Below are 20,983 nucleotides of genomic sequence, written 5' to 3'. Positions count from 1 at the left end.
CATTGTTATTTAAAAAGCACCTGAGAACCCTGAAGTTGGATAGCACCCACCCCAAAGGCCACTCTACTGACTCTACCAAGAACTAGTTTCCTCTTTCCTCCCCCTGACACCCGGTCCTCTAGCAAGCGCCCGACACTTCTAGGAAGCCCTAATACTAGAAATCCTTCCTCCGTCAAACCTGCGTCTGTCGCCTTTAACCTCCGTCCCTGAGCCTAGCTCTGCCCTCTGCAGTCCCCCGACATCAGCACAGTGCCTCTTCCCCATGCCTGCCCCTCTCATGCTGCCCGGGACACACTGCCCTGTGTCTCCTAGCTGTTGCTGCGGTTAGATGTGGCTGCGTGATAGGGGCCATGGAACGGGGTAGAACTGATGTGTGTACCCCAGGTCCAGGCCTGACCCATAAAAACCTCCTGCAAGAGTCTCTGCTCTCTTTTCCCTTGGCTTCAGCTGGAAGCTGGTGCCCAGGGGTGCTTTGAAGGCTCTGTGTCGAAGATGGCAGCTGGCAGCTGCCATGACAGCTGGGGTCCCCGGCAGAGCTTCCAGGCTCCCCCCTCCCTGTCTGTCTGGACTGGTGGTCAGTAGTGAATACACTACTGCAGGGTAAGCCATAGAGATTTCAGATTTTCTGCTACGGCACTGGCTTACCCTTAACTCATGAGCCACCACACCCTCCCTCCCCCAACTCCTTTTTTTCCTGGGCTCAATTTCCCCAGGTGTTTTTAAGGTATGTCTAATATAATGAGGCTTCTGTACTATCTGGCCACCCTCCTGTGGCCCAGTGGCTTCTCAGCTAGACTTCTCAGAATCCCAGAGGTTCTGAAAGGATTCTTGGGGGTGTCTCTGCAGATTGAGAGGCAAGTGGGCAAGGCTCTGAGGCCCTCAATCCTGATTCATCCAGAGCCTTCCTTCCACCTGTTTTGTATATTAGGTTTCCTTGTCCAATTTTTCACTTGTGGTATATTTACTTCTGGTAGTAAATGAAGCTCAGAATCATGGGGTCTCAGGGTCTGCTTCCCTTATCCTGCATCTATGGCATGATGGCTGCGTCAGCTGCTGGGGGACATGGTCACCTAGACTGTGTTCTTTGAGCCTCTGAGGGCTACAGCAGAGAGGTCCCTGCTTCTTCCCACATCTGCAGGGCCTCGAAAGCACAGCAGAGGGAGTGAACCGAGGGTCACCAACTGGCTCTCCTAACCAGATGGGCTTGAGTACCCTTCCTCCCACCGATATTCCATGTGAGTGCTGCCTCATTACCCAAGCGCCAGAGGCTGAATGGGGTTACTTTTCAAGGCCAGAGGCAGATGAGAGAATTTTGGATGAAGTTGGCATGATGGGATGGGGCAGCAAGCCTGGCTTTAGGGGACATCTGTTCAGCTGCAGGACTGAGTCCAAATCCACCAGCTAGGCATTCAAAGCCCTGTGGCTCTCAGTCCTTCTCGCCTCTTCAGTTCCGTGGTTTGCGACTCCTGCTGATCTGGGCCCTCACCACCCCCCCAACCCCCACCCCTGGGCCAGCCTCTTTGCCTCTCAGTACTTGGTGGCTCTTTCCCTCTTCCCAAGTGCCCGGAGCTCTCCCTAGCCCTATAGAATGTGCTCCTTAATCTCCATTCTCAGCTCTGGTGGGACTCCCTGTCTCCCCAGCTAGACCAGCTCGTGTGTCTCTTTGGATTTCCATCCGTGGCAGTGCTGTAGCCACGGCAGCTCAGTAAATGTGGGCTGATGCTGCTGACGACAGTGAGGAACTTCACCATATTCCATCAGGCACCAGTTCAGACTTCACTGAGACCAGGCCCACCACTCCCAGAGCCAGGTTGCCAAGGGCTGCGGTGTATGTGGTTGCTTGGGGGAGGGGACATGGGTGACACATTCTTGATCCAGAATTCCTGAGAGGTGAGCACATCTCTTGACGCCTGGTGGGGTTCCTACAGCAGCCTTGGAATCAAAATAAGGAGGGATGGCTGAGCCTTAATTTGTGGTGAATCAAATAACCCCTCCTCCCTTTTAATGATGGGGAAACTGAGGCAATTTACTGATTGAATGGGAACCATGGCCAAAGACATTGTGAGTCTAAGTTCTTGGTTTCTTGATGGGGAGGAATGGGGCAGAGACTGCTAGTTTCCCCGTGTCTGTTCTCCTCTTTCATAATTATGGACACAAAGTGTCATGGAGTAAAATACCCACTTCACAGTCTCCACTGCAGTGAGGTGGGGCCCTGTGCCTCAGTTCTGGCCAACAGGGCATGAGTGGAGGTGTGAGGTATGCAAATTCTGGCTCAAGACCTGAAGGGCCAGGGGACCCACCCTCCTTCCTCTCCTTCCTCCAGGGACCAAGGGCAACACCGTAAGGTGGCAGAACGAGACAGAAGGACCGCGGGCCCCTGGATGACTCTGGAGCAGGCCCACCTAGTGGCCTTGGACTGCCCGCTTTTGGATTATTATGTAAGAGGGAAATAAACGTCTTAATGTTTTTCCTTAAATAAGCATGAACTCTTCTTTGAGCCATTGAGAATTTGGCTCTCTCTCACAATGGGCTGAACCTATATCCTGCTTACATAGAAGCGTCCTAAGGAAGCCTCTGACAGGGATGGGGCCCAGTGATAGTGCAATATCTGAGATGACAGAGCCACTCGCCTATGCCCAGGGTGTTACAAATTCTATTTCATTTACTTGTCACAACAACCCTGTCTAATATATATTGTTAGGAGGTAAGGAAATTGAGATACAGAGAAATTAAGAAACTTGCCCAGGGCCAAATAGCTGGGCACCGGTGGAGCTAGGAATTGAGCCTGCCTTTGGCTCCCAAGAAGATAAAGCTCATGTTCTCTGCACCACATCATACCTTCCAAGAAGGAAAAAGTAAAGGGGATGAAGGAGGGAGGCAAGCAGGAAAGACAAGAAAGAAAAGGAAGCAAACCAGGACTGGAATATGGAGGGCCACTAATGACTGCAGTGAGGGGTGCCTGCTGGCCAGACTCCAGGGCGCCATCCTTCCCAGTCTGGAAGCAGCCAGGGCAAAGGCTGGCTGCCGGGGGCTCACTTCTATGGCTAGGGACTATGCTTGGTCCTTTTGGAAGGAGACCACCCGGCCCCACCCCCAAGGTGACACCCCCAAGATGCTGGCCTGGCTGTCCAGCTCATGTACCTTCACTGTTCACTTCAGGGAGCAGCTTGCGCAGGGGCCTCTTCACCTCCCAGGTGCTGTTGACGAAGGAAGGCATCACCCTGAGCAGCTCGTCCTTGTCCTCCTCCCGGATCACAGGGATGGTGTCTAGTATGAGCTGCATCTGCTCCAGCTCGTGAGCCCCTGGGGAGGCAAATGCCAGGTGGTTAAGTGTGCTGCCCAAGTGGCTGGGTGTGCGGAAGCCCCATAGCAGCTCCAGAAGGCCTGGGAGGGGCAACACAGGACAGTGGGAACAGCACTAGGCTGGGAGCCAGGTGTCCTGGGCTCCGGCCTTCATTCTGCCACTAACCTGCTATGTGACTATGAGCAGACTGCCTGCTGTCTCTGGGGCTCGGCTTTATGAAATGTCTCTGCCTTTGAATGGAGCAGTCTGATCCAGACTGGGTCAGCCAACACTAAAGGGATGGGAACAGCCTGGCCCAGGGCTCTCCAAGTGCTCCTTCCCATATGCCTCTCTGCATGTTCTTTACCAGGCTGGGGAAGGAAGTGATTTCAAGTCTAGGACTGAGCCTTAGCCTTTGGCTTCTGATTATGAGGATTCCAATTAGGAGGGGAAAAGAATCAGGAATAACAAATTGGGATTGGGATGTGTCCTGAGAGCACTGCCCCTGTGCCCCTTTGGGCAGAGGGAGGAAGACAGGCTATGCCCCTCTGTGGTCAGGATGGAGTCAAGCATTCATTCATTCAACAAGTCATTATTTATTGAGCACCTTCTCTCTGCCAGGCACCGTGCCAGATGCTGGGAATGAATACCTTTCTCATCTGCGAGGAGCATCAGTCTTTATGCGTCGCAGAACCTCGTCTTCTACACCCAGGCAACACTGGCGCCTGCATCAGAGCTTTGGCACTGCTGGTGGGTCAGGTCTGTCTCCCTGCGGCCCTGCTCTGACCTCCAGGCCACAATTACTTTCATCATTTCCATTTTCCCTTTTTGTATGAGTAGCCTTTCCACTTCCTCTACTACAGCGAGTCTTCAACCAAGCCTCTCTTTCCTGGAGGAGTCCCCCCCAGCTCATCCCCACTGCACTGCACAGGGGGCCCTCCCATTACCACCGGTTCCCATGGGATTCCAGGCTGCCAGAGGCTGGTGGCCCAGGATGGGCCTTTCCATGTCCCCCCACGATGCCCTGGATGGCACTGATCATAAGCAAATGCTGTCAATGGCCACCCAGAAAGTGCCCGCAGCATCAGGGGCTGCTCCCAAGGAGACCCTTTGGCCTCTCCCTCTAGGGGGCTCATGGAGGGTTGGTTCAGGGACTCTGGGAGCCCCGTGTGGGGCGCCCTCTCCAAATGAGCACTGCAGGCTAACAACTGCTCGGAGTGGCAGGGAGAGGTGAGGAAGGGGCTGAAAATGGAGGGCGGGTGTTCCCAGCGGTCAATCTCAAGGTGTCTGAATACAAGTGGTCACTTGATTCTGAAAGTTCTGTCCTCCGAGATTATTTTGAGTCTCTCTAGAATTTTGCCTGAAATGATAGTAAGGTGCATCCAAGTAGTGCCGTAAAAGCCACAGCGGTTATTTCAAAGGGAAAGTTAGCATGTTTGGTGCACTCACCTCTTCCTTTTTCTAGAACATCATCAAAAGAAAAAAACACAAAAGGAAAAAAACAAGCAAACAAAAATTTAAAAAAGAGGAAGAAAAGGAAAAAAACCAACCAGAATAACTCCGGAAGAGAAGGAAGGTGGCATGGTTAGCAGCTTACCTGCAAAGAGCATTCTCCCCGTGAGCATCTCAGCCAGGATGCAGCCCGCGGCCCACATGTCGATGGCTTTGGTGTAGTTGTTAGGGGAGAGGAGCAGGCGTGGTGAGCGGTACCACTTCGTTACCAAGCCTTCTGACAGATACCCCTGCAAGACAAAATCCCCAGCTCCATTCATCCATCATGCAGATTCCCATGCCTCCACTCATTTCTCTTCACCTGAGACAGGACCCCCTTCAGGATCCTCTCACCCCTTATCCTTTCCTGTTGACCTGGAAGGAGCATTAGGGAAGAGAGGTCTGATTATAGGAGTTCAGGTTAGTTTGTGGGGCTCAAATGTGGGAGAATCTCAGGAGGCCCTGGAGTTCTCCTGTGTAGAAAGGGATTCAGGATACCATGATTTTAGAAGAAGTATGTTACACCAGCCTGATGTAACTGTGCAAAACAAACCTGCCCTCATCCAGTAAGAAGATGGATAAATAAGAGCCATACTCAAGTTCATTACTGCCACTAACAGTATAATGATGAGATGATGGAATTTCATTTATCTAGTGGCTAAATCTCAGAAACAGCCATACATTTGAAATCAAGCCAGTTGCTTTGGTGCTAAAGGTTAGAATTAATGTAGCTACAATGCCAGAGCCAAGCCCCTGCTGAGTATGGTAAGGCGAGCTTCATAATGGATGCCGATGAAGGGCCTATGAAAGCAGACCTAAATGGCAAAGTGGACACAGCTTTTGCCCAGAGGATTCTGTGATTAGATAGTGTCTTTGGGGGGGATAGATATTCTAGCCAATTTTAGCCATTGCTCAATAATTGGTGGTCTGGGATGGATCCCTCCCTACAAGGTGCAATGATGACTAAGTGGTTTTAGCACAGATAAGAAAATATAGCCAGGCAATTTGGCAATTGTTCTCTACATAATTCAGAAGGCTGGCCCAACAGTGAAACCTGGGACATGTCCATTTGGATTAACTGAACAATCTCTCCAAAGTGAGCAAATGGACCCATTTTGGATTCAAGTTGAGACAATTCAGATTGAGGGGCTCCAGTGAGAGATTCTAGGGATGGTCTTATTATTTGATGATGCCATGCCCTGTTTGGCATTTGAATTTGCCTCTTTAGTGATGTAAAAAGTATCGCAGACCCAGGTGAAAATGCATGAAAAGTTTGGAAGCCCAAGTACCTGGGCACTTCTGATCAGTTAATCTGAAAACTTTTTAATTTGTTGTTTAAAACCTTCTCAGGGCCCTGAAACACGACAGCAGCTTTCTCTCCTCTGCAGCACAGATTTCTTCAGAGTAGGGCTCAAACGGGTGGGGGCGAGAGGAAAAGAGGAAAACACCCTTGAGCGGTACAATTTGTAAATGTGTCCCCCTTTATCTCCCTGAGCATCTACATGTGTGCATTCCACCAACAGAGGTCCTCACACCCACTGCCCTACCTGGCGGACTCACACTCAGGCCGGCCTCCTCCCAAAGCATCCCTATTCGCTGGGATGAGGTGGATGCCCCTCCCAGGAGCTCCACGGTCCCTGTTTGGCTACTTTTTCTCCACTTCTATCAAGTCGCTCACTCTCTGACCACTAGACCCTTTGCCCCTCATGAGCAGCAGCTATATCTCGTTCCACGACCACTTCCGCATTGCCTAGCCCCAAGTGGGCCTCTTACGAAGTGTTCAGTCAACACTGCTGAACAAGGAAATGAATAAATAAATGAATCAATAAGGAGTGCCTCCTACGGTCTGAACCCCCTTCAAAACAAGGCACGTTTTGCAGGGATCACCGACCCTTTTCTTTGACATACCTGACTTTCCAGAGAGTTCCAGTTCCTATTTTCAAAGGTGGGTGAGAAGTTTAACAAAGTTGACAGCCATTTATGCCTTGCCTTGTTTCAAAAAGGATTTGCAAATATAAATCATTTTTTAAAACTCAGGTGTATTGAGGTATGATTTACAAAAAGTAAAATTTGCCTTGTTTAGTGTATAGTTCTGAGTTTTCTAAAAGCCTAGAATCACATAACCACCCTCACAATCAAGATAATATAACAATTTCATCATCTCGAACAAGTCCCTGTGTCCCCCTCTTGTCACTCCAGTTTGCCTTGGTTCTGAATGTCATGTAAATAGAATCGAAGCCTTTCGAGTCTGACTTCTTCCACTTAGCATCACGCATTTAGACTCATCCAGGTTGTGTGTGCAGGAGTTTGTTAGGGGCTGAGGTTTGACTCTAAAAATTACAGAGACAAGCCAAACTGGCTGCACAAGGTCACTTCTGAGTGGGTGGGTTATAAAGAAAGGATGGTCTGATTTTATTTCCCAGCCAGAGGCTGTGATTGTCAGAGGAAGACTTAAAGCAGGGATAGCACTAAGATGGGAGGCGACTTAAGGAAAGTTTTCCTTGATATGCAAATAGCCTTCTAGGGAATGGAATTCCCTATAATTAACACCTCCCCCTCTGCAGCGTCTGGGGCGGAAGAGAAGTGGGGATGTGGGGCGGAGAGGGGCCTCCTTCTGAAACACCTGCTCTCAAGGAAAGATGTTCATTTGGGCAAAGCTGCCTGTGGGCCCAAATTGTGGGCCTGGGCCTTGATAGCAGCTGAGAAAGTTAACCCGTACTTCATGCTTACCTTTGAATGAAAACCAAGAATCTGCTGGATTTTTGTTAACTAGCTACTTCCCGATGCTTACTTGTCCCTCAAGCCCTTCGGAAACATAAAGGGGATTCACTGATGTGTTTCTGAAGCCATTGGACAGAGAAGAATCTGGGAAAGTACAGTGTCTACTGCCTGGCTCTGAAGCAAGAGGACCCTGGGGAAGGGGGGATGAGAACAAACAAGGGCTCCCTTCCCAGGGTGTGGCAGGTGGGGGGGAGGCAGACTCAGAAGGCAGGATGAGCCCCGGGGGTCAGAGCAGGAAAGGCCCTGGGGGGTCCCCAATGTGATAATGGTAATCTAAATTCAAGGGAGGAGTTTCAGCTGAGTAGATGGGATGAAAGTCAGAATTTTCTAGAATAAAAAAAATTCTTTAACAAATACTGAGGAGTGGAGACTCAATTTTATCGGACAGGTTCATAAATCAGTAAGTATATTGGCTCACAGAAGTCCCTAAGCGGCTTTCCTGCTGAGCATGCAGAGACGAGAGTGTGGGCTCCCTTTCAGGTGGAGGTCCCTGTCCTCAGTGATCACACCTGGTCTCCGGGGGGCTCTCCGGTGGGCAGGCTGACTGAGGAGGGACGGAGTGGGACAGCAGGCGCACGCATCACACGCTGTCCTTTGAGCTATTAGACATCGCCGCTCTGAGGAGACAGGAAGCCAACATGCTGTAATTCTCCATGGCCCCTCTCAGCAGACAAGAGGCAAGACTGGAACAGCCCTGTCCCTTTCCTGCTGCCACCTGGTCCCTTGGTGTTCCTGGTGAGAGGCTGACTCTGGGGGTGCCACTGGGAGGCAGTCACTCCCTGCCACGAGGGCCTTCAGGGTTCCTCCAGCTGTTGCTCATACTACCCACTCTGCTGTCCTTTTAGAGTCCTGGACAGCCAATGGGAGGCTCTGACTTTGAAAGCTTCAAAGGTGTTTGAGAAATAACACTCTAGCAGCAGCTGCCCCGAGTGAGGGTAATGAGGGGCCTGCAACTTTGTCAGAAGAAGCAGGGGAATGTGGACTCAGACCCAGATGCCTGCCAGGAAATTCGGGACAGCCTTGCTCAAACTCACCCTGGAAGGGTGGGCACCCATCTCCTGCCCTGACCAGCCAGCCCTGGGTGGTCTCTAGTTCTGCTCAGCTTGCCCTCTCTATGCCTCCACCGCCTGGGGCCTGAGCTCGTGGGTCTTGGCGTGGCAAGGCTGGGGGAGAAGCTACAATCCCATAAGCCTCCAACTTTATGCATTGATGACAATGTAAGTCCTGGCCTCTCACAAGGATGGGAAGAATTTAAATGGGGACAACATTCTCCCGAGAAATAAAACCCAGTCAACTCTCACTCTCCCTCTCTGAATGTAGGGGTGGGGTGACAGGGTAAGAAGAGGTGCTCCCCCCTCGTACTGAATGGATGCTTCTGGCCAGGATTGTGGGTGCCCTGAGAGCCTCGCTTTCCCAACCTGCATTATCCTCCAGCACGTATCCTGGCAGCGTGTGTCCCTCCCTGTGACCCAGAAGTGAAAACGAGTAAGATCCTCCCTGACTTCAAAGGGCATATAACATGGCTGGAGGGGTGGAAAGATGATTGGAAGGACCAGGAAGTGATCTCGGTCAACATTAATGTAGGACTTGCTCTGTACCAGACACTGTGTTTGCATGTTACATGAATTCATTCAGCAATCCTCCCCTCAGCCTCCTGATGCAGGCTCTCCATGGGGTAGGAACACAACGTGCCCAAGTCCTGAGCCCGTACTCTGTATGCTGCTGGGCCTCACCACCGTGCATACTAGGTGGGGTTGATGATAAGCAGCAAGGGCTAGAGGCATGCTCAGAGTGCAGAGGGGTGACATTTTGCCCTGAGGCGGGTCAGGGAAGGCTTCATGGGCATGAGGTTTGAGTTAGTCTTGATGGATGGGGACATCTTCGGTGGCTGTGCTAGGGAACCTTGCAGGTGGTGATGCAGAGCCTGTGTGAATACAGGTGATGGGGTGGGAAGACCTAGAATGTGCTCAGGGGCCAGAGAAACATCTAGCCAAATGGGACATGGGGCAGGGGCTGAGAGTCCGTGGTCCCCAAGGCCCCCCCTGCATCAGAATCAGAGCTACTGATATCCACTTAAATGAGCCCCCTCTCAGTTTGACCCCAGGAAGAAGAAAGAGAGCAGGGAGGGTTGCTGAGTGGGGGACGGAGGGCCGGTGGGCCTGTTGGGAGTTTCAGTGCTGGCTGTGGTAGGGCCCTCGCCTTAACAGTGGGAGGGGTGCTCAAGCGGGGCACTGCTAGCAAAGACACTGCTTTCTGGATAGCAGGGGATTAAGGGGCTCCAGACTGCCCCTGGGCACCACATTTCCTTGGAAGGGGATAGGAATGCATATACACCTCCCACCCTGCCCCATCTGATCTAGAAGAAACTAGGTCAAGTAAAAAAGAAATCCTCTATGGAGAAGTAAACCTCATAGCCTTAGGGGTAAGTGGGGGCTGTTCCACGGGGCTGTGATTCTTGTGGCGAGCTCCTGGCGGGTGTGTCATGGCAGACAAGGGCATATCACACAGAGAGAATGCTGAAGACTGGGCACTTTCACCCTGGAGAACATGGGCAGGGGCTAGGAGAGCTGCCTTTAGCCGACTGCAAGGCTGTCATGCAGATAAGGAGTTAAGTTTGTTCTCGAAGTCTCTGGGGACAGACGAAAGGCAAAGTATGGGATGGATATCTATGTGTTATAACACTAACAGCCTACATTTACTGCGCTTCTCAAACTGCTCCAACTACTTTGTATGGATTAACTCTTGTCATCCTTGCAACAACCCGCTGAGGCAGAGACACTCTCATTACAGTCATTTTACAGTGAGGAAACAGAGGCACAGAGAGGATAAGCAACCTATCCACAGTCACACAGCGGATTCCACCGCAGGCTACGTGGATATAGCACCTTTGATCTGGATTTGGGGCTCTACTCCCTTTCACCTAGGAAAGCCCTCTAAAGCCATCAGGGCTGTCCAAGGCAGGGACTGGGCCCTAGACAGACAGAGACGTCCAATCACAGAATGGACAGCCTTGTGGGGAGGTGTGCCAACACCCACCCTCCCGGTGGATGCCAGAGCACAGGTCCTCAAACTCTGGGGTGCGCTGGAAATGGATTAAATGCAGATTGCATTTCATCTGGCGAACAACATGATACGTTTATACCAGCAGGGCCCCAGGAGATCTGTAATGCCCGGCCCCAGGGATTTCTGATTGGCTCGCTCACGGGCCGGGCAGATTTCTCCAACCCAGCAGTAGCCTGACCTGTAACAGGGGTTGATTCTTTGTATTACAGACACTCATCAAAATATCGTTTAGAAAAACACCATCCCAGAGGCCCAGTTTAAGCAGAAATATCTGGCCTCTCTTTCCATGGTCTTCTCCCTCTAAAGGTATAATTCTTATTTGTGCCAGTATCCATATCAGGCGTGTTAGAAGCCTTTTTAAAAAGAAAGAACACCAGAGCCAAACAGCCTTTCTAATTGCTGACTCCAAACGCATTCTATTAAACTCATTTCCATGAAAATATGCAGCAGGGACTCTCAAGCTGAGGGAAGGAATGCACAATCTCAAAAGCCCAGCACAGTCATTTGTAAGTCATCTGGTACATTCTGTTTATGCAGCTAAAATACACACAGGTGAGGAAATAGCGCAGTTAAATCAGCTGCACTGACTTTTCATTAACTTTTAAGGGGCCCTAAATGCTGATCAGCTGCCCCTCCTTCTCACTCCCTGCTCTGGGGGATTCTGCCCCCTGAAATTCACCAGCTCCCAGGTTTCCATGGAAATCAACCACAAGGCCAGTGAAGTTCCTGCAGCCCTCATGTGTTCATTTTTGCTTCAAAAAATGATGATAGCATTGCTTCTTTAAAAATAATTTATTTTTAAATGCGGTAAAACACACAGAACACAGTATTCACCATCTTAACCGTTTTCAAGCGTGCAGCTCCGTGGCATGAAGCACCACCGTCTCCAGACTCCTCCTTGCAAAACGGAGTCTGTACCCACGAAACAACACCCCACAGTCCCTGCCCTCGGGCCCCTGGCAACCGCCCTGCTCCTCTCTGTCTCTATGAATTTGATTATCCTCGGCACCTCAAGTAAGTGGAATCATACAGTATTTATTTGTCCTTTGGTGACTTGGCTTATGTCACTCAGCATAACACACCTCTCCTTGCTTTTCAACAGCAGGAAAGTGGGAGCCAGGGAGTCGGGCCACTTTTTAAAAAGCGCTTTCTTGAAATGTGGTGGTCTTCTGATTCACCTAAGAGCTCACCATTACAGGCACAAGCTCCGGACATTATCCTCATGGGGTCCAAATCATGAACTCTGAGTTCTATTACAGTTCAGAGACAGGACAATATGTTTCGTTTTCTCGGAGCTGTACCAAGATCGCCAGCTTCAACCCCACCATCCTCGCCAGGACCAGCTGCTGGGTTGATTCGAGGGGTGGATGAAGGGGAGACTTGGTCCAGCTGCTTCAGCCTCCGTTTCCCCATCTGCTTGTGCTGCTGGTCTCCCAGTTGTCCTCTGTGGGGCACTAGAGTCCCAGGAAGCTGCATTGCACTCAACAGCCATCCTTAAGCAACAGCGCTGCTGGGCTAAAGTGATTAATTTTTAATGGGCCGGTAGGTTTGTGAACAAATGGCTCCTTTTAGGAAGATGCATTAACTGCCAGGCTGTATGTAAGTAGACATGTGTCTCGCCGACTTTCAAGGGGGAAATCTGGCGGCACCCTGGAGCAGCGGCTCTCAGACCTGGGACACCATGGAAGCATCTGGGGAACTTAAGACAATTCTGATGCTCAGGAAACTTGCTGCAAAAATTATGTTAGAATCTCTGGGGCACATGCAGGCATCAGTAACTTTTAAAACTCCCCAGGTGATCCCAACGTGCAGCCATATGTAAGAACCGGTGTCCTAGAGATCTTTAGTTCACCCGCTTTGGAAAGGCACGCCATACTTTCATGGTTCCCCAATTAGTGCAGGCTTCTATTTCTAGCTCCATTCCAGATGAGAGAAACCCTTGCATAGGCAGAGGCCTTCCCCAGATGGCTGACCCATGGGAAGTAGAAATTTACTGGAATAGAACCAATAATAACAATAGCCACCGGCATTTACTGAGTACGATACACCAGGCACTGTGCCACGTGCTGTTTTATTATTAGTGCATTTAATGATCAAAATGACCCGATGGAAAAAAATAGGCCAAATCAGGTATTAATCGGCAGGGCTGAGATTTGATCCTGACACATTTAGTGAACAAAACCAGGTGCCCGTAGCCATGGGGCATGCAGCTTAGTGGGAAAACAGCCGACCATACGCACGTGCAGTATGTCCGGTGGAGACGGTGCTAGGAAGAAAACCGAAGGGGGTGAGGAGGCAGAGTGACGGACTGGGCGGGGGTCCCGAAGGCCTCTCTGATTAGGGGACGTGAGCGGAGTGAATCAAGGAAGCGATCTGTGTGTAGGACCATCAGAGGAGTGGACCTCTGAGCCCCAAGTCATCCTGTTCTGTCCCCTCCCCCCGCCCCATGTGACAGCAGCACTCTCATCCTCCTCCTCCCACCTGGCAAGCCTTCCTCTCCAATCCCGCATCAACACTCAGGTGTAAATAACTGAGAACACCTTCGAGTGGAGGGCGGAATTGAATATTGGATGAGCATTGTGCTCAAGAGATTTTGCCAGCATTAACTCAGCTGACTTCGTGACAAGCCTGTAAGATAGGTATTGATTTTTTCATTGTAAATCTGGAGAGACTGATGCAGGCCCCTCCCCTCTGCCTGGTTTAGCTGATTAGCACCCCTGTGTTCCTAGACCCCTTCATCTCCAAATTCACAGCTCTGCAAGTGGGGGAGAGGCCCTGAAGCCAGGGACCATCCGTTTTACCTCTACCTGCGGTGTGCGCAGGTAGGTGCTCACTTTAAATGTGGGGTGCAAACGGGATAAAAGCCTGAAGCTAAAGAAATGATCGATATGCCCATGGTGCAATTTCAGGAATTGACCACCAGGTAAGAGGAGATTGTTTTGAAGTTTCTTGGCCATGTTAAAATCACAGGACAAAGGTAGTCACCATGTTTAAGTCCAGCCCTTGGAAATCTAGGAGCTCCCTCAGGTGGGAATAGCTGTGGATTTCTATTTGACACTATTTTGATGCTATGGTTGGGTAGCCAGGCGGGCCCCTTGGCCTGCTAATCTGGCCAGGTGGCAGCCTGGAGGTCAGATGCAGCACTTTAGAAAAGAGAATGTTAAGCCCACAGCACTTCTGAGGAATGTGTGTAATAATGATGTGTATTTGCCAGCGCTGACCATGCACGTGGCACCAGCCTGAGCTCAGTCATGGTTCCTTCATTTGGTTCCCACGACACCCTCTCAAGGTGGGCAGTTACTATCCCTGCTCTAGGGGAGGCCGGTGGGGGACTGAGAGGTGGGCTGAGACTGGAAGGTCACAGTAGCAAGGTCGCCAAGTCCCCCAGCAGACAGTTCAGTCCCCAAAGTTCTTCTCCTGCCACCATCCACCCTATTTCTGCTCTTCCTTCCCAGCTGCTTGCACACCCTCCCTTCACCAGAAGATGAGCATTCTCCCCCGTTCACTTTCAGAGCCCGCTCGGAAGAATAAAAGGAACTTCCTTGGGCTCCCTTTTCTCCAACGGCGAACCACCAGCTTTGTTGAAGGCAACTAAGATGGAATTAATAGACTAAGGAACATAAGAGATACGTTGGCAGGGTCTTGCTCCTTCCCATTCACACAGGATCAGGTGGAACTTAGAAGTGGGGCTGATTTTAGAGCCTCCAGGTGGCTTAAGTGCTTAAATATACGACGGCTGTGGGAAGGGCCTGGCTTTGGGCCCAAAAGAGCTCACCCACAGGTGTTGGAAGTTCCTCTCTCACAGGGTCCTGTGAAGCAAAGGGGCCAGGCCAGTGCGGGGCTCCTGTTGCAGGGAGGCCCCAAACAGGCCTGGCCTGTGTGTGGAAGTAGCTACCTGTGGAACGTGGCTGAAGGAGCCAGAAAAGCCCTGCTACCTCTGAATTTGGCTACCTGCCTGTCCTGGTGTTGAAAAATCTCGCCTATAGCACTAGAAGTCACTGCTGTTATTTAAAACGGGGTTTCTCAAAATGGGCTCACATCCCAAAGATGCTAATGGGGGAAGGTAAAAGCATGTGACCAGACGCCCTCAGGACAGGTTGGCAACACCCAGGAAGTTTATTTATAGAGTCTCAGGATGTCCTAGAAGGGGATTTAGGATGCAACACTCGTCACACCTCTTTGTCCACATAACCACTTTTTTTAGGTGCCTCTTGGGGACCAGTCTTTCTCAGGACACTCAGGAAATCCTGAGTCAGGTCCCCGTGAGCACGTTTACCTGGAAGAGAAAACATATTCACCCTGTCAGCCCCCGTCTTCCACTGCACACGCAAGACTAACTGCATCGTGGCCCCAGCCGAATGGGCTCTGCCCGAATGGAGACTGGAACTGCCTCTCCCACTTATCTCTGAGCCCCTGTGGGCGGGACCATGGGACTTGCTGTGCCTTCTGGCACCTGAAGGCAGGGTGGCTGCAGGTTACAAAAGCCATGAGAGATGTGGGGAGTGCAGGCCTGCTGGGGGAGAAGCATAGAGACCCCTCGCCCCTTGCAGGGAGGAAGCACAGGCTGCAGGGGAGGGAGGAGGGCTATGGGGAGGGGCAGGAGGGTGGCAGGAAGGCCCTGAGATCCACTCCAGCCCCCTCTCCAACACTGCTTCTGTCAGAGTCCAACAACAGCTGTCTGACCCTGACCTTGAAAAGGGGCTTCTCTCTGTGGTGTCGATTCAGCCTACTCAGATCACGTTATCAGCCAGAGACCACATCTTCTCTCAGCAGAAACAGTTCTCTTCCTAGAAAAACTGCAGGTCCCAGAGCACGTCCCACTTTGGAAGTTGCCCCAGGTGCTGAAAGGATGCCCAGGCCCCCTGCTCCAGGGAATTTGGGTGCAGTCCCGTTTCAGAAGCTTTGTTGACAGGTGTTTAGTTAAGTGTTTCCAGTGGGTCTGTCCACTTGGTCTGGGCAGAGTTTGCTGGTTCAACGGCAAAGTCAATCCTTAAATCCAGGGCAGTCACCACTGGGTGAGGGAGGGAGGACGGGACGGAGTGGTCACATGTGAAGATGAAGCAGAGAGAGGGCCAGGGTACATCCAGGTTTGGGGTGGCTTCTTAAAAAATACAAAATTGTGAACACAAAATAAGGTACAAAAGTGATATTTATTTTTAGTTGGAAAATTGCAGTAAGTTTTAAAAAGCTGGCAAACATCACAAAGTTTGTAAAAATAACATTTTCTTACTAATTAGCTTCTTGGCAAACTGCAGGTAGCAAACACATGAACATCTTGCATAATCTCTAATCATCTCTTCTGTGACAATTTTGTAATATGATTTTCAGAGACAGAATTTAAAGCTAATTCAGTCTTTGAGTGATAACTGAAAAATAACTTAGTCTTTCCTGTAATATGGTTGATACTTTAGTACAGTTGATATTCTAGAAACTTCTTTTATCTTCAAAACTAGTTATTGGTAATGTCATATAAATCTGCAGGATTACTGTCAAATTTGGGGAAAACTCCAGTAGGTATTCTTTTATATAGTATATGAGGTATAAGTAAGATTTGGAGGCCTTTCCTGTTTCCTTATGCGATGGCTTATTCTTTGAACTGATGATACTCATTAACCAGGCTGTCCATGGTGTCCTAGGTGGAGTGTTAGGAGTTGTAGGGTGGGCCAAAGACAGATTTCTAGAAGTTGTTCCCACGCCAAGACAGCTGGCAATAACTTCATTGTATGTAGAAGTAACCGCAAACCATATAAACATATCCCAATAAACCCACACTAAATGTATCCTTAGCTCAACCTCTGCTCAGTCGGACCCTCCCAAGGCACAGCGACACCACCGCCACCCAACACAAGGGGAAGGGTGGGGGCGGGCAAGTCAGACTACTCCCTAACAAATTGCTGCCAAAATATCTTACTTTGAAAATATCACAACAAAACTTGACCATGTGCACACATTGTTAGGGCCCCTCCCAGGGTGTCGGGAGGGGTCATGCAAGCAAGGGGCCCTGAGTTGGCTTTATGAACTCCCTGGTCGATGGGCTCCCTCCAGGAGTGAAAGGGTCAAAGAAGAGGTGCCGGCCAGGGGAGACAGGAAGGCGTCTTGTCAGGACTTTCAAGGTGGAAAAGCAGGTACACATTCTAGAAATCCTCAGTGAGGCAAAGCAAGGCAGGGCCTGTCTTCTCACAGACTGAGAAACACTGTCTGGAGCGGGGTCACCCCGGTGAGTTTGTGCAGGGGCCCGGGAGGGACGCGTGTAGGGGGTGCGTACAGAGGAAGCCTGAGTGTCCTGAAGGATGTTTCTTTCTCTGCACACCGACAAACTCGTAGGACTTTTGGCCACTAGGAAAGGTCTCTCTGACTTCCTCCCCTTGCCACCTTGCTTCCTTAAATTCCTTCACCAAGGGCCAAAATCCTTAGTTTCACTTTGAGAGGAACAGCTGAAGAAGCAAATTTCTTGCCTCTCTCAAGAGAATATGCAGTGGTTATTCTCTACACTCAGCAATGCATCTTAAAAGTTTGGGGAGCACCAAGGGAGGCAGGAGAATGCAAGAGCCCATGACACTGAGAAGGAGGTGGGGCTCTGGGGCGGGAAAGGTGGGAGTGGGCCCCGAAGATCAAGTCTGCCTTGTTCACAAGCCCCCATCACCCCACTCGGTGGGTCCTACCCACCCTCGGCAGATGGTTCTGCAGAAGAGTGGTGGTCTCGGCTTCCCTGTTTATGAAAAAGCACTGCAAGTGAATTTGATTTGCAAACCTGCAATGCATGCAACAGTTGACCTGTGAACCTATTGTTTATTCATTTTCACAGCTGTGCAGTATTCCAGTGCGGTTACAGAGGGAGTTTGTGAAGAATTGCCAGGTGTTCTTCTGTTAGATTTACTCCTAGCTATATAGTGTATAACAAAGAACTCAGCTGGTCTTTGTTCCTGGTTCCCGGGAGGGAGTCTCTAACCCCTTGGAATTTCCTGCATGATGTGTGTCTGTGTTAATCATGGTGGGCTCCTGGACAGTTCTGAGATGGGTCCAGCCATGTCCCAAGGCCAACCATGGTATTAGATCACTGGAGGGCTAGAGGTTGACTTCATTTAGGTGGTCAAGGATTCACTCAACTCTGCCTACAAAAGGAAGCCCCAATAAAAACCCTGGACACTGAGGGCTGAGTGAGTGTCCCTGGTTCGTGACACACATCAGTGTGCTGAGAGGGTGACCAAGAAAGCTCACGTTTGGGACTTGCCAAGACTTTGCCCTGTGGGTCTTTTCTTGTGGCTGCTCACAATTTGTATCCTTTATAATAACACTGCAGTCTTCAGTATATAGCTTTCCTGAGTTCTATGAATTGTTCCAGTGGAGAGGTATGGGAACCCCGAATTTGTAGCCAGTTGGTGAAACAGGCAGGTGGCCTGGGGACCCCAAAGCTCACAGCTGATGACCAAAGTGAGGCAAGTCCTGTGGAGGGAATGCCCTTAACCTGTAAAGTTTGTCCTAATTCCGGGTCAGACCTGAATCGCCAAATTACCAAATATGGTTTCATTTTTATTATAAATGATATATTATTTAAAATTATGTTTTCATCCAGTGTACAAAAATGAAACTGATTTTTATGTGCTGATCTTATATTTGGCAACACTGCTAAAGTCTTTTTACTACATCTATTAATTTTCCTGTAAATTGAGGTTTTGTTGAGAGAATCAAACCACCTGTGAGAGATAACTTGGTCTTGTTTTGCTTGCTAGGATGAGCGCAGTAATGAACACAGGTGAGTCGTGGGCAATGGCAGTGCTTTCCTAGTTTTAAAGAAAAAGCTCCTAACATTTCATTGCTAAGTATAACGTTAAGGATTTTTGGTAGAAACCATTTCTGAGATTGTTAGTATGAGTTTTTCACAGATACCTAGTTTTCTAGACTACTTTTTGGCATCTACTGAGATAATTATAAAGTCTTTTTTCCCCCCCTCTAATTGGTTTCTGGTGATTCAAAATAATAGATTTTCTAATGTTTAGCCAACTTTAAATTTGGGGGTGAATTCAGTTTTGCATGATACATGTTTTACATATTGCTGAATTTGGCTTGCTGAGGATTTTTGTAACTATGTTCATAAATGAAGTAAGTCTTTAATTTTCCTTCCCCCTAATATACTTGCCTGGTTTTAGCAGCAAGGTTATAATATAGAGTACTTTTTCTTTTTCTATTCTCTAGAAGAGTTTGATAAGATCAGATTTGTTATTTAAAAGTTGGGTGGAACTTGCCTAGAAAGCTATTGGGTCTGAGGTTTTCATTGCAAGAAGAATTTAAACTACTGATTCTGTTTCTTCCTAGTTTTTGCATTATTCAGGGATTCTATTTCTATTTGAGTCAAATTTCATAAAATTATTTTTTCCAAGAATTTAATTATTTAAATAGATAATTATTTAATAAAAATAGAAGCACATATTTATTGTATATGTTATTTAATAAATAGATGTAATATATATTTGTATATTATTTAATAAATATGTATTTATTATATATAATTAATCATTTATTTAATAAATGAACATCTGTGGGCATAGGCTTCACAGTATTCTCTTAGTTTTGACTCCTCCTTGCCCCTGTGGGTACGTTCCTTGGTACCGCAGGACTGTCTGAATGGCCTGGTCCAGAGGCATCTCTGTGTAAGGCGGACACTCTGACGCTTGCCGACTCACTGCTTGGTCAAACTTGGCTTCATGCTGAGCGAAGATACACCACCAACAGGAGTGGGCGGGGCAAGGCCCAAGAAACGTAACCTGGGCCATGACTGTGTTTCTTCGTGAGAATGCGAACCAGGAGCAGCTGTCATTCTGGTTCCCGGGAGAAAGGGGTGTCACTGTCGTTTCAGGAGCTGACTGACATGTGTCCTCTTCCTACAGGATAATGTTGTTTAGAGTGACAGGGGAATGGGGGTGATCTCCTCTAACTGAAGGGAGTAAAGGGGCCTCAACAAACAGACCCCGCCAGGCAGCTCTGGAAACTGCCCCCTGGGCAGGGTGCGCCAGCCCCCGGGAACTGCAGGCTGTCTGCCCGGGAAGGGACTCCTGTTGAGGGATTAGGACTCAGCTGATAGGAACAACTCAGGCCTGTGAAGCATCCCACCTACCCAGGGGACCCTCAGTCACTCTCTAGATGACTACGGATGGCTGTATACTTCGTGGGTCCAAGGCCCAGGGATGACTGATATTATCCTGCTTCCTCTGCTCTCCTCTGTGGACCCCCATTTAGACATATTCACAGAGGCTATGGATCTGATCTTCTGTCTCCTCCTTTAAGAGACATTATAAGCAATTTCAATCAAGTCTCTCTTTTGCAGAAGAGGAACTCCTCATCACCCTCACCATCACATTATCAATAAACAGCCGTGATTACAAGCACTCACTACATGCCTGTCAAGCACTGTATCAATACTTCACACAAAGAATTTCAATGAGAGCTGCACAATAGCCCCATTAAATTATTAATACAGCAAATATCTACCGAGCTTCTGCTATGCGGCAGCTACTTTTCCAGGTGCTAGAGCAGAGCAGGGAGCAAATCGCCCACCCCGTAGCATCTACATGCTATGCCTACAAAGTGCTTTTCTTCCTATTTTACACAGGAGTAAAGTAAGGCTCAGAAAAAGATATGGTGACCCAGCTAGTTAATTGCTGCACCTGTGAATGCCACCAGGTCTTGCTTTCAACAGCTATACTTCATTCTACATCAGCAATTCTCGCACTGAAGCCCACAGCAGTCACCTGGAGAGCTTGTTAAAACTCAGGTGGCTGAGCCCCATCCTCAGAGCTTCTGATTCAGTAAGCCTGGGCTGGAGCCAGATAATTTGCATGTCTAATAAGTTCCCAGGTGACAAGGCTGGTCTGGGAACCACACTCTGAGAACCACTGCTCTGTGTAGAGAACCAAGTGTTGGAGCCTTGAGTAAGGGCAGTGCGCTTGTCTTTCATACCCTCTCTTTACTGCATCTCTCCTCCGTGTGTGTGCAAGGGACCCCGTACCGGGCCAACTCCCTGCATGACCCCAAGACTCTGCCCCAGCCCCGCCAGCAAGCACTGATGTTCTCGCCGTCACCATCTGTGTCTACATGTATAATTACCCTAATTAAACAGGCTCTCACTTACAATCCATGTAAACAAGTTTTCCTGGTAAAAGGGCACCTGATTTAGGGAGCTGTGTTATGGACAACACACACAACTCTCACTAGCAGAGGCTGGCTGCTTTGGCTCTCAGCCAGGTGATGACGGAATTCTCTGGATCCAGAAAAGACCCAACATAGTCTTCCAGGGTGGGTGCAGCTGAGTCCTGATCACTCGGGTCTGTGGGTGCTGCTGAATGTCTCCTGTGTCTCCCCTGGGAATCC

At 49.4% G+C, this 20,983-nt stretch overlaps 1 protein-coding gene across 2 annotated transcripts in view; it reads right to left on the bottom strand.

Moving 5' to 3' along the window:
• The window catches only part of MAPK4 (mitogen-activated protein kinase 4), a 129,220-nt gene that overhangs the window by 6,015 nt on the left and 102,222 nt on the right, over positions 1-20,983 (bottom strand). For both annotated transcript variants that reach the window (XM_053912940.2, XM_053912939.2), the window contains exons 3-4: positions 4,881-5,025; positions 3,142-3,303 (exon numbers count right to left, since the gene is read on the bottom strand). In XM_053912940.2, coding sequence (XP_053768915.1) covers positions 3,142-3,303; positions 4,881-5,025 — 307 coding nt within the window. The remainder of the gene's footprint in view (positions 1-3,141; positions 3,304-4,880; positions 5,026-20,983) is intronic.

This window comes from Desmodus rotundus, chromosome 10, assembly GCF_022682495.2.
Source record: "Desmodus rotundus isolate HL8 chromosome 10, HLdesRot8A.1, whole genome shotgun sequence".
In the NCBI taxonomy this organism is placed as follows: domain Eukaryota; kingdom Metazoa; phylum Chordata; class Mammalia; order Chiroptera; family Phyllostomidae; genus Desmodus; species Desmodus rotundus.
The sequence above is the reverse complement of the archived record's forward strand: the minus strand, read 5'-3'. Positions and strand labels throughout refer to the sequence as shown.